This window comes from Rhea americana, unplaced genomic scaffold, assembly GCF_003343005.1.
Source record: "Rhea americana isolate MKP2758 unplaced genomic scaffold, rheAme1 scaffold_6, whole genome shotgun sequence".
NCBI lineage: Eukaryota > Metazoa > Chordata > Aves > Rheiformes > Rheidae > Rhea > Rhea americana.
Genome location: NW_028186756.1, coordinates 3,162,250 through 3,176,175, shown reverse-complemented (window position 1 = coordinate 3,176,175; position 13,926 = coordinate 3,162,250). Strand labels below are relative to the sequence as shown.

At 42.6% G+C, this 13,926-nt stretch overlaps 1 protein-coding gene across 2 annotated transcripts in view; it reads left to right on the top strand.

Annotated features, from left to right (window-relative positions):
* GRIA3 (glutamate ionotropic receptor AMPA type subunit 3) overlaps positions 1-13,926 on the top strand; it is a 154,812-nt gene that overhangs the window by 101,331 nt on the left and 39,555 nt on the right. For both annotated transcript variants that reach the window (XM_085319683.1, XM_085319682.1), the window contains exon 11: positions 7,482-7,858. In XM_085319683.1, coding sequence (XP_085175809.1) covers positions 7,482-7,858 — 377 coding nt within the window. The remainder of the gene's footprint in view (positions 1-7,481; positions 7,859-13,926) is intronic.

The window sequence follows — 13,926 nt, the reverse complement described above, 5'->3', positions numbered from 1 at the left end:
GACCCAATAGGCATGTCATCACCAGCTGGCACTGCTGGGACATCTTTTACCAATTTTTTTTTTAATACTGTGCCCTTTCATGCATAGCCTCTTGYACTCAAGTCTTTTATAAAACTGTTCTTGGAACAATCGTAGGAAGTGARTAAGTTGACATTTTAATGCCAGAGCCCCTAATTAACTTTAATTAATGTTTAGTTTGTGCCATTTCTTTGTTACTCTCATTTTCCTCTTTGYCTTCTGTGGGACATAATGTAGAGCCAGGAGAGGAAGGACAAACAGGTTGTTGCATGTCAGCCCCTAGACCACTGCATAGCAGAAATGAGAAGGAGAAGGAAGGAGAGGAGGAGTGGGAAGAGCCTTTGTGTGTAGATGCCCAGCACATTCTGAAACGCAAAGCCATCTGTCCTCGTCAAATTCTCTTAATTAAAAGTTACATCAGTTTATCAGTTTTGATGTAGTTTCAGGTAAGGGCAAGATTCATACCTGTACTGAGCTGTGCTCAGAGCAACAGTCGTGGTGACTAAGAGCAGTGCAGGTCTTGAGGCTGACCAGTACAACCCTGGCTCCAGTGTGAGGCTAGCTAGAAGTCAGCATTAACCAGGCTAACTAGGAACAGTCCCAAGGGTTATGCATAACCTGGGGACAAAACACACTAAAATTCTTCCCATGAGAACTTCTCCCTCCCCAGTCACTTAGCACATCAGTGGTTGGATTAGCTGGTTGGATAGCAGAGAAGTCTACTGTGCTATAGGGTCCCCCCAATGTGTAGGACATTCTCTGCTGGGCATATCTGGACTTTTCCTTGTTGCTCTGCATGAGACTGTACAAAACAATCTGGTTATGATAAAGGACTTGGTTGATGACAGCCCTGGATACAAGGAGGTCTGTTCAAGCAGATATTCCCAAACCSCTTTGCTTCAAATAGGAAGAACCCAGAAGTCTTGTTAGAGAAGAGCTGAGAGTGGGGGTTTTGATTTGTTAGTGATTTTTGAAGGTAAATCATCATCTGGGGCTGAACTAAAAATGAAAATTATTTGATTTGTGATAAACCAAATGCCAGTTCAGGTTGAGTAAAGCAATTAATTTGGCTCTTTCACTGTGATGGTRTCAAAATAAGACTTTTTCTTCTTCCAGAAAAACTACTGATTCGAACAGTATTATTTTTTAGATTAAAAGAAATTTCTAAAGCATACAGAGTGGAAACTGTTGAAATAACAAAGCAAATACATGGATATTTTTTCTTAGATTTTTTAGGAAAGTATCTTTGTCTTTTAACTGAGACCAAAAAAAAAAAAAAAAAAAAATCGAACACTTTACCAAACAGTTCAACGTTTTTGTGGTTTTTCATTTTAGAAGATTCAGGTAAGAAGTGGTACCCAGCTTCAGTCATCACGAGTTGTTCTGGATAACCAAGTGCAATAGGACCATCTTTTCTCAGTCCTACCCAAGTCCACAACTTGTCATTTATGAATTGTTTTCTCTGTTAAGATTGATGGTACATACTTATTATGGAAATTAAATAGGCATGTTCTTAAGGTATGAATTGATATGTGTTCCTTCTCATATCCTTAGCGTAAATAGGGAAATTATGCCAAACCGATGTATCTCAGTGCGGCTCGCCCCAGTACTAAGGGGGTCTGGTCAGGTACTCACACTTCACCATCTCCATCCTGCTCTTCTCTCACTCAGCCCCTCCATCAGCCAAGAGAGCTAGTTAAACCATTCTCAATCTGTGACATTGAATCACTACTTAAATGTAACCAGCAGAGCAAACCAGCGAGACAAGTGCTATCCCCCAGTGATGCATCCGCTAACAACATGCCCTCCACTTGTGCTGATTAGCACCAGCACCTCCCACCGCGCACGMGCAGCCGGGGCCGGTGCTCAGGGCTCTGCACCCGCCAGCTGCTGCCGCTAGACAATAGTCTTTCCCCTTCCGTGGGGTAAGCCTCTTTCCGTATGTGGGCTTTTATTCCTTCTTTCCCTTTCCRAGTATGCTGCTGTTCTTCCTTTACTGTTCAGCCAGGGAAAACCTTCCCTCCCTGAGCCTGATGCTTTTCACATCACTGAGGTTAATTGACAGCAGGTTTAACACATATCTTAATTRTAAGTACAAATGCTTTGGGAGTACAAAGAGAGCCAAACCTTACAGCCATTATCAGCTCTTCTTAGGTAAAAAAAAAGATTCTTATAAAAACCTTTCAATATGTAAAACACCATAAAGGAATGAAGCAGAAATGTAAAGCAAAGGCAGTCCCCTAAACAAACACATCCTCCACAGTCTGTCAGAATGAGACCACCTACACATGTCCTTGCATTTAACAGTAACCTGCCTTACGTGGTTCTGGCTCTCTAGTTCTCTCAGCAGCAGAAGAAAGACCATGGATGGCACATACGGCTTTTTAACAGTAGCTGAGAGGAAGAATAATTTGATTTCTAACTGCTGGCACGGCTTGGTGCTGGGGCATTGCCTACGAGCCCTGGCAGAGTGCTGTGCTCACGGGGTTCCCACACTTCAGCTGACCTGCATCCGAGCACAGAGTGAAGCACACGTCAGGAGCTCAAATTCTTTAATTTGAGTTTTCATTTCTTCATTTGAAAAAGACAATAGTAATATCTCAGAAGGAATTGCAAGTATCCAAATAAAGCACGTCTTGGATGGGGAATATGCTTAACATTGACCAGCCACTGCAGACAAGGCCTTTTGCAGTTTTAACAYATTAATAACATTTTACACTGCTCAGCTAACACACATTAAAAATGCAGTGCAGCATGTTGCTAGTCAGATATTAGCTGCTGTTTCTAAATAAGTGTGAGCTAGTGTGTTAAAAATACAGTGCCCCCACAGCCTGGCCTCTCAGCACACYCTGATATCCTTGGGTAGAGTGGAGTCTGTTTACAAGGTAGCTTTTACCAGCAGGCACCACAGGTGACGTGTTGCTCTGTCTGACATCCTTTTCTGACGCCTGGAGACCTTAGCCTGCGCTGAAGAGTCCTCAGCAGCGCTCGCAGTCAGCGGTCGCTCCGAGCGTCGTCTCCCACCGCTGCTGCTCACACCCTCGTTCGGCACTGCCGAGGGGGCTGGCGTTTCGGCTGCAGGCAGCGAGCACCCAGCGTGGCGTGCTCCTGCGTTGCTGTGGATGTAATCTCAGTGCTAGGCGGCTTCCCAGAGCAGACAAGGGTCTTGCAAAGTGACTGTAGGCCAGACCCACTTCTCAGAAAGCAACACACCAGCAGAGAAATTCTTCACTTCTGCAAACAGAAATAACTAGCAGGAGCAAAGCCTGTGTCTCTTGCTATCTCTAGTGCATGTCTTCAGAGTTAGGAAGATTCACCTTTAGCTCTGCAAGTAGAAGAATTTGATCCCTCCTTTTGGATTACAGAGATGAAATATCAAGTTTTTTTTTCCTTTCTTCATTTAAAGGGATGTTTCCATTTACTGGTTTTTCTCCCTCTCCTTAAGAGTCTTGAGATGTGCAGCCCCCTGGGGTCRGCTCTGAACAGTGCCTCTCATCCTCTCTAAATCCATCCTTCCCACCCTGGTAGGCAGAGACCACACAAGCCTCACAGGAATCCATGGCATTTCTCTYCCAGCTCAAATACAGTCAAGACAATGTTTGAAATGCCATTAGTCATGAGTGATTAGCAAAGCTGAGTTGTTGGGGTTCTCAAAACCCCCTCAGATTCTGCACAGGGAAGGGGATATTTGTGGTTGTGGTTGGTTTGTGGGTTTTTTTTTTTTTTTCTTAATCTAGTTCATTTTTATGGGTTCGGCCTATCTGCAGCCATAACAAGGAGATTCACAACTGTGCTGCAATTGCTAATGATCCGTTAGGGTGCTTTGAGCTCTCCAAAAGCRTCTTTTCTACTATAAATAAAGAGCAGTTTGATTTTAACCTCTGCAGTGCTCTGCTGTTCAKGGAGGCAGTGGGGAACCAGGCTTAGGCCTTGGATTGTGGCTGGTCCACTTTCAGTGCCATAAATGTTGATGGTCTCCTTAGGCTCTGTGTTCCAATCCAGTCTTGTTCCCTCTTAAATCAACAATTGCTGCCACATTCATTTAAGAAGCAAGGGTGTTTGTTGGTGTTCCTGTTGTGCTGAAGACCCCRAGGATGAGGTCCAGCTGCAGTATTAGAAAAAAAAGTATCAAAAATGGTAGGAAAGCGGGAAGGCAAAAATGTGTCAGAAAAGAAAGTGTTCGTAACCAATGTAATACTAAAATGCAGTTRTCTACCCAGATGTTCATACTGCATAATATGAATGAGGAAGTGACAGAACAGTCTTTTGAAAACTGGTTTGTCAGTGCTATGCAGAGCATTGACGTCCTCCTTCCGACGAGTCCCACGGGAGCATGCTGYAGGATCCCTGCTCAGCTGCTCATGGAGGAGATGCAGACTTGAATACATGCTGCATCAGCACTCAGAAAGAAGTCCATAGTGTCTGCTTTGGCAATTAAAACGGGACTTTGGGAGAATTAAATTTCTCCAAGTCCAAGAAAATGCTACAGAAAGTAAATGCTCTTACGGCTGAAACAGCTGCTCCTGCTTGGACCAGCTGTTGCAGGGCTGCCCATCTACGCGCAGAAGTACCCGGCAGCAGGGCTGCCACCTGAGCTCCACGTCGCAGGCCCTGCAGGGGACCTGATCCATTAAGCTGGCTCTAATAAGGATTAATATGCGAGAACCTCATTAGTTCAACACCAAATGCAGTAGCCATGATTGAAATGCTTTGTCTTCCAGCCAGCAGTGGAGCTTTGCTATGTGTAAAATTGGTACTCTGTGTACTTCTCGTACCTGCTGACTGCTTATATTTAATATTTAATAGTAGTTTAATAAGCAGCAGCTAAAAGACTTAATATGTGYGTTGGGGGAGTTCTTCGGTGAACGTTCCAGGCTTATCCAGTCCTTTTCCCACACTCTTCTTGTGCCTCTCCACGTTTCTCTCTTACTTAGGCCATTGACACATTCATCTAAAGCCAGTAACCACGCAGGCATCCAGAAGCAGCCGGCGTTCTCAGTTTGTGTATTCAAGCAACACCAAGTTAGGTTTTTGCAGTAAGTGACCACGAGCCAGGTGAGGGTTTTCTCCTCAAGGAACGCAGCCACTCCAGGGGAAAGGCAAGCTGCCAGCACGCGAGAGCATCTAAGGGAGCTGAAGGGGCTCTGAAAACACGCACCAAGGGCCGCGGTTTCCGAACGGCTTCCTTGCTCGCGGCACATTTGCTTACTCCAAGCCGTGGCCTCGCGCGCCCGCACAGACCGCAAGGAGAGCGTCCCGCGGGGCTGCAGGCCGAGCAGCGGTGCGGGGGGCAGGCAGGTGATCCGGGCAGGGCCGCTCGCGTAGGGGGCTGGCGGCGGGGCCAGGCCTGGGTCGGACGAACCGCCGCTGACCTCAGCCTTAGCAGAGCCGGGAGTCGCCGCCGGCTGGCGGCAGCGGTGCTGAGGCACCGAGCGGCACGCGGCCGACTCCGGGGCTGGCTTTACCGCAGGCCTCTGCCCTTTCTGCTTGCTTTAAAAAAAAGCCAAAACAACTATCTAGGAGAAAAAAACAGATATTAATAGCAGTCAAATACATCACCGAGAGATTTAAATAAAGGCATATTTGGTTCTTCTGTTGCACAGATTTTAATCACTTCTTATTACCCTTTCCTATTGCTTTTATTTCAAAACATCATCTACTTAAGTAGGTTTTATTTTTTTCCATCAGAAAAAGATACATACTTGCCAGTTGAAAACAAAAATCTGACTTAAAAGGTACAGTGTTTTAGGCACTTGCAAGTTAAACTTTCCATGAGAATTGTTGTTTGTTCTTTCTGAAAWTTTTAATTACCCATGAATAGCCATCTTTAAATGGTACCAACAGCATGAATAGAGTATTTAAAATAGGACAGAAAATTACAAAAATATGTATATGATTATTTAGACTCTAGTGATAATGAAAGCTTATTTTTCCAAAATGTTCTAGTCTTCTCTATTGCTAATACTGATACCTGCTCGACTATTTTGTTGAATCAAAAGCTAAGTTATCAAGTTATCGTGACTCGAATCTGCTGATACAGAAATACAGGCACAATTAAATATATTGGAAAATCTGCTCTGGAACGTTATTTTTAATCAAGAAAAGAAGTAATTTTTTTTACTTCACATTCTTACGCTCCAGTGGAACCTGGAAAGATGTGGTGGCTGAAAGGGTGCTGGCTTGGGCTCCCTCGCACTGCAAGCACCACCACCCCGGCGAAGGAGGGACGCAGTGAGGCCAGGCTGTGCTCGCAGGCGCCCGGCCCCGGAGCGTGCGCTCCTCACRGGGTCTACGTTACGCTGGGAGCGACGGCGTTGCGTTCTTCTCGGCTAATACGGGCCATTTACTACTCAGGGACTGCAGACCCGGGCGAGTGCTCGCCAGCGAGCGCAGGAGGGACGGGCTGTCCTGCGGTCTCGGCGCAGCGGGGTGGCGGGGGCYGTCCACGCGCCCGTACGCCCCTTCCTGCAGCAAGTGCCTAAGGAAACGTCTTAGCCCCAAGCGCAGGCATTGCTGTGGTTACTCCTTGTGGCAACACAGATTGCTGCATTTGCAGAGGCTGCTTYGTTCTCCGTTCTCTTTTATGGTGCAGTGGGAAAAGCTGAGTAAGAAGAGTCATTGGTTCCTGCCACYCCACTATTTTACCCTCTTCTATCTCTTTTGCACGGGCATTTCAAAGGAATATATGGCTGGTAGTGCCCAAATCCAGCTAAAATTCAGTGACTTTTTTCTTAGGTTCCTCTTAAAGATCCTGCACTAACCAGTTAGTCCATGGAACTTGCTGAAAGAATGAAAAAGAAAAAAATTAAATATRACAAACACATAGCTTGCTCAGAGTCCTCAAGTCTAGCACGTGTACAAGGACAACCTCATCAGAAGGGGAAAGGACATGCTCTCCAACTAGTCTAAGAATTATTATTAGCTTCCCTTCATTGAGTTAAATAATGAACAATGTCAAACAACTTGTTAATGAAAATAAAGATTAAAAGGCCATCAAAGAATCCACGTGAATTTTAAATCCCTCTTTTGTTTCTTTGATGATAGAAATATGATTTATGTGCTAACAATGGTTCATGGCTAGTCTGGACATTAAAATACAATTCTAGATGCAGTCTAGGCTGACATTACRTACATTATCCTAGGAATTACAGTTACAGTTGGAACCTCACTGTCCAGCTTATTTAGTGTTTTATGCATCCATTTTAACTGAATAGAAATGTTGGGTACGTATCTTCCTCTGCCTTGAGGCCCTTGCACAGAATTGGCTGTAATTTTTCATGCTAATAATTTTCTATCAGCATTATGAAGTCCTTAAACAACTTTAGTGAGTGCAAAATAGCCTGCAAAGCAAATGTTATCTACTGACTCTTGTAATTTATCATCTGATTCTGTAACCAGAGACTAGATTGCAGTCATGTTGCCACTGTTTTGTAACTAACTTTACTTTATTTTTCCCTTTTCAGAGAGCAGATATAGCTGTTGCTCCACTCACTATAACATTGGTGCGAGAAGAAGTCATAGACTTTTCGAAACCCTTTATGAGTCTGGGCATCTCCATCATGATCAAGAAGCCTCAGAAATCTAAACCTGGAGTATTTTCTTTCCTGGATCCTTTGGCTTATGAAATTTGGATGTGTATAGTCTTTGCTTACATTGGCGTCAGCGTAGTTCTTTTCCTAGTGAGCAGATTCAGTCCCTATGAGTGGCACTTGGAAGACAACAGTGAAGAACCACGTGACCCTCAGAATCCTCCCGACCCTCCAAATGAGTTTGGAATATTTAACAGCCTTTGGTTTTCCCTGGGTGCCTTTATGCAGCAAGGATGCGATATTTCTCCAAGGTTTGTTCCATATCATTCCATCACCTTTTTGCATTTTATGGTCATATTCTAATGCCATGGTGCATATATGTTACTCTTTCAAATTTTTGTTTAATTCCAAATTTTTTTTTGACATTCCATTCAATGCTAAGCTTCATCATCAAGCCACTCTGCTTGCTAACATTCACCTCCAGTATGAGTGGCATTGCCTTATAATGCCATTTATGCATTTCTGCAAAATGCACCTTAAGTTTCTGCAAAACTTATATACACCATGTTGAGACTGTAAAATGCATAGGGTTTTCTGTTTTCAGCAATGCTTGGAGGGCTACCGTGTTTTTGCTGCATATCTCATTTTACGGTCATCTCCTTGGTGCATATAACATATTTATTATGTTTTGCAAAATATGATTTGTTTATTTTTTAAAAAGTCACATGCAACAGCACTTTAAAACACTTCCCCACCTGTCATGGCTTCTGCTAGTCTTTAACTTTCTTTGTGCCTAATTCTTCTATTTTTGTTCTTGTTGAACCATCCTTTCATCTGTTATTAATTTGCTTTCCACCATGTTTCCTGTGTTCAGGTCTCCATATGTGCCCCTCTAAGAGTTATTGTGTACTATCCTTTATGTGTATCATTACTGAAGTCTCATCTAATCTATTGTCTCTCTGCTCATAGTTAGTATGGTCCAATAAGCATTGCCAGTTTCTTTTTTTATTCATGAAGACACTCTTTCTGGATAAGCCTTTAGTGAAACATGTTTAATGATAGTTCCATTTTAACAGAGAGCACTGGTATTAACAATAGTAGAATTATATTTCTTTTTTAAAGAAGCACTTTGAAAACCACCAGAGAATAGTGAAGTTCTCGTTAATTGGACAATGCATACCTCAAATGTTTTTTCAATACTATATATAGATAATGTTTCTACATATACACTGTTATACTTGGGTGATGCACCTGTGACAAGCAGTAAAGCTATCTAGTTTCTTAGCAATGGAGCAGAACTGATACTTTATAGGACAATATTTTAGAATCCAGTCTACAGCTTTCTTAATTATTAAAAATAACCATTTAGGACAAAGAGGTTGCAGGTTTTCCTTTTCGTAAGGTTGCTAATTAAATTAAGAGAGCCAGGTATTTTCTAAATAGTGAAAACACCTTAGCAATCTCCATAGTTTGCTACTTTTTTCACTTAAATCAGTGAAAACTTACCAGGTTTTCCTCATCAGTATAGTGGTATAGATCTTAAGCAGTCTCACTGAAACCAAAAAACTTCTGTGAGTTTCATGAAAAGGATCATGATTTTACCTCTTGTAATGATCCTCTAAGTTTGCAGTCACTGCACGTTCAGATCCCTGACGATCGCGGTCCAGAGTGTTCAGACATACTAGCAAACATCTGTTGCTTTTTGATGCCAGCCATTTGTATGTTTTAGAAGTTCTGCTAGCAGTAATTACATTTCATGTGTAACTGACAGGTGCACATAAATCTATTTAAAATACACACACAGCCTTTTTTCCTGGATATGACCCCGCATTAGTTTTTGCAGAGATGTCAGTGTTTCAGTGTGCTGCCTCACTGCATAGTTACAGCTTTTAGTCTATTCCTCGTGTTTATACGCTGTGTTTCTGCTCTGTTCCTAAATTCTGTAATGAAACTGTGCCTTTCTGCTTGCGGTTAAAGGTGATGAGTAGTGATAACATTTAAATTGCTGTTGACCATGTGTGTGCTCAATATAAAGGACCGGGAAATAAGCACTGGGACATCACATGGAAAGCTGCAGGCATTGCACTGTTTCCACTAGGTCTGTTTATTGACAGTAAATAGAAGAGCATAGGATTTTTGTTAAGCTCTCATGTGACTCTCTGACAAGTTCAGTCATCTACCTTATATAATGAGTGGGATATATTCTGTTTTTTTCAGTAGTACCATAATCAATGCCTTGGAAATACCTACAAGAAAGAGACAGAAGTAAACCTATTTATTTTATCTATCCATCASTAGCTGTTAGCTCAGTATTAATACATGACCCTCATTTGAAGACATTGCTCAGCTRTTTTGTTATCTTTCATTATAACAGATTCCAGACAGTCACAAGAATTGTTACTGAAGGAAAGAGAAGCTTTATACCTTGTTTTAATTCCAGAAACACTGTTCCTTTGACTGATACGTTGCTTTAAGTTGATTTAATGTCAAATTTCTTTTCCGTAGAAGGGACTATTCCCAAGTATTCCATTCTGAAACCATATCTTTGTAAGGTTACCCCATTCACAGTACATTGCCTATATGAATGTTTCATACTATTTTATTGCCATTAAAAGGGGCTTCATTCTTCCATTGTGAGTTTTGCCTGAATACATTTCTTATATGAGAGCGTACAGCACTTGTAGAGAGATGCCGACAAGCAGTCTGGAGAGATCACTTTTGTACTTGCTGAGAAAGGCTCTTTCAGCTGCCTTTGTGTGGAACAGCTGTGACATCTAATGACTAGTTAGATCTCTCCTCGGTGAGTATGCTGTGCGGATATTCCAGAGGATATATCCCTATACTCTCCTCTCTGCATTTAATAGGAGTCATCTAGCCTGAATCGGAGAGCAGCCGAAGGACGGTGTTCAGTTCTCCCCTTGACGGCATCAACATTGGTTCCAGCAGTTTTGTTCTGCTATCAAAGGCTGCTGTGTTTTCTGCCTAGTATTGAAAAGTACTGCTCAAGTATTGAAAATTCACTTTTGATGGATCAAAAGTGGGTTATTAAACTTGCTTTAATGTAAGATATGTACAACAAATGGAAACAGGCGAAAACACAGAAAAATTTGTAACACACTTTTGAGCAAAAGTATCTTTGAAATCTGTATGAGACCATGTATTTTCATTTTGCTCTTTGTTCATGTGGAACAAAGGGCTTACAGTAATTAATTGCTGATGGAAAAGGACAGTGGTTTTTATAGTTAAAAATTGTTGCATGAGGCTAGATGTCTAAAAGGGTATATTTATTATATTTATTATTTGCTGTTTTCACAGCAAAAGATTCAAGAGACTCCTATTAAAGGCCATGGGAATGACTCTGTGTGGGACTTTCAAAATAGCAGAGAGCTGGGCAGCTAAATGCTTCTGAAAGTCCCACTGCTGATTCCTGTGATGAGAGAACGGAGCATCTCAGGTCAGACCTTTAGATGCTGTTGCCGTGTGTTATCTCACTAGCAGAGGTGCAGGCTGCCTGGCCAAACGAGGCACCTCGAGGAAGGCAGAGGGTTTGYGGGGCATGTGAGCAAAGGACGGAGCTCGTAGCTTAGAGGGTACCAAAGCTGCTGCGTTCAGAATGAGAAGGGGTCCTAGACGTGCAGATTTTGCACCAAAGAAGTTCAGGGTTCTAAGCCAATATAGTCATCTCAAATCAATCGTAAAAGCCCAATTAAAAACTGAATAGAATAAAAAGCTTATTATTGCTATAGGAAATTACGGTTGTTTTATGGTCACGAGTAGAAACAAAATTCAAGCTATTGAATAAATAAGATTTTGTTTGAATGTATTGTTGTCCTGGAAACTGAATGTGAATTTGCATATTTATTTTGTTTTTCTCGTGTTACTAATTTGCTCTCATTTAACTCCATGCTTCCTTTTAAATTTCCTGTCAAGGTATGCACATTTCCTGTTTACTTCCTTTTAAAAATGCCATCTGGCCTTGTTTTGATTGTGTTGTAAATCTGTTATACCAACGCTTTGTTACTCCTCTCATTCRTTAACTCCTTAATTCACTTTAAAATAATTTTGTGCAATGTATTGATCTATTGAGGTAATTTGGAAAACTACATGTTGGGATAAAGCACTAGTTATTCATTTTAAAATTACAATGCTGTACAATTGGACAGGTATGTCTTCATCAGAAAAAGCCGTGTTGGTATTAAAAGCTGTGACAGATTTTTCTATAATTATGATCTGAGTAATGGCAAACATATGTGGTTCACAGTACAAAACATACAAGTCATCTTTTATTACCATCCCGGTGTTTATGTACTAACCCTTTTTCTCCCTCATCCCTCCACACCAGCCCTGCAGTGGGTATAAGGAGTCTCTATATCAGCAGATGGACRGGGGGGAAGGGTGCTTTGGGAAAAGGAGGCTGCCGGGCCTGGCTCAACTGCAATCTGGTTCTTTGACTCTGTCTTTCTTTCCTTGAGTGTCAGCTTTGTGGTTTGTTTTGTTTTTCTTTTGCCCCATCCTGTGCTTAACACTAGTTACAGCTATGTTAGCCGAAGTGCTTCGYAGTGGCAGCTGCTTAATCTTCCTTTTCATGCTCATTGGAAGACTCTGGGAGAAACAACTCTATAGTGGCATCCAGTTTTTTTTCAAGTGAGTTCTGCTCTTCTGAGAACTGCTCTAGACCTCACCCAAGAAGACCCCTCTCTTGCACTTCAGAGCCTCGGGGGAGTGCCTTCTTCTTCAAGGAAGCCAGCCAGGCCCAGCTTCTCCTTCCTCTTGGCTGTTCTCCACTTTTTGTCCTGTATCCATCTGACTTGGTTTGTGCAGGTGGCAAGATCTCTGGGGCAAAACATTTTTATGTTTCTCTGTGTGTAATGTACTGTATGAACACGCAGCTCGACACAGACATTTTGTTGTTACAGCATTATGTGGGCTTGAGGTTTCATTACTATGGAAAACGCTTGTCTTCCTGCACATCTTCAGCCCAGCAGCCCATCTGTCCTGCAAGCAGAAGAGGCAGCTACTGATGCAAGTAAGACATCTCCTAGGGAGAAAGAACACATACTATTTTGTTTCCTATTGTTCCATTAAACTTATCTCAACACCTCAGCAAGGATCTTTTCTTCATCTTCCTATTTCAAGACCTGCTTAAAGCAAGAGGGCCACAGGAACCTGGAAACACGAGACAAAGCCAGTCTTCTTGTATTCAGCCAGACGTTACATCTGTTCCTTGCCATCCAGACTTACGCTTAACCTGGCTCTGAAATTGTCAGTCTGTCTGCTGGGAGAAGCTTGACACAGAAGATAGAAAGTGCGTTGTGGGTGTTCTCAGAAGATGGAAATTTATGTTGTGAGACAATGAACAAAAGGGGATGAATCTCTCTTGATGTAGCCATCTAAGAGCGATATGCTTTGTTTTAGTTAGACACCTTGGTTCCCTCCAAAGTCATGGAAGAGAGATGGGTGCCTTCAGTTTAATCCTATAGAAGAACAAGTGAGATAAATCTTGTCCTGAGAGTGCCTCTCTCCCCTCTTTCTCTCCATTGGCTCCAAAGGGAGCCTGCTTTACTAGCTTACCCTGGGTACATTTTCATAGATGGCTAAAGTTAGGTCTTAGCTCATGTAAGAGGTTTACTTGGTTTGTAGGTATCAAGTTTTACAAAGTAGCTAAAGATAAGACCCTGGCTAGTGAGAGAACTGGCAATGAAGGACCTTAACCAGCTGCAGTATCCCACAGGATGCTCACTTACTAGCTACAAAGAAAGTGGTAGAGAGAGGTAGGGAGATTCCTGACTCTCTCCATTGTTCTGTGTTTATATTTCTGCAACCTAACCTTGCAACTGCCTGTTCAGCAGCCTTCTTTGAATGAGCACAGCTGGACCACAGCTGCAAGCTGAAACTTGGAAGCCTTTTACTCTCCTGGGAGGCCCTCGCAAAAGGCCAGAAAGTCTCCTCAGCTTGCTCCAAGCAAGCAAATGCAGGCCAAAGCACTGGAGAATTTTTCAGAGTCCACACTGCAAATGTCGCTGCTGCCTGGTGGACAGAGAGGGGATGCTTCACTCCTTAAGCTTCCTTAAGCATCACAAGTGCCTGAATCGCCTTGCGCCTTGCTGCCGCCTTGGCATAGCAGTYGCTGCCACTGCTGCCTGCCTGCCCTGGTCCCATGGTGTGTGCTGTAGTCCATGGCTACCAGCCTGTATCTGGTTATCCTTTCAGTGGGAATTGCTGATTCAGTTTCTTGGGAAGAGGAGAGTGGAGATTAATAGGGTTTCACCTCTTAATTTGTTTCTCCACATGCCTCTAACCTGTTCCAGACTGCGCTCTCTGTTTTTATTATTGGTGGTGTTTGCCATTGTTTTCTTCTTTAATGTAGGACTTTTTTTTT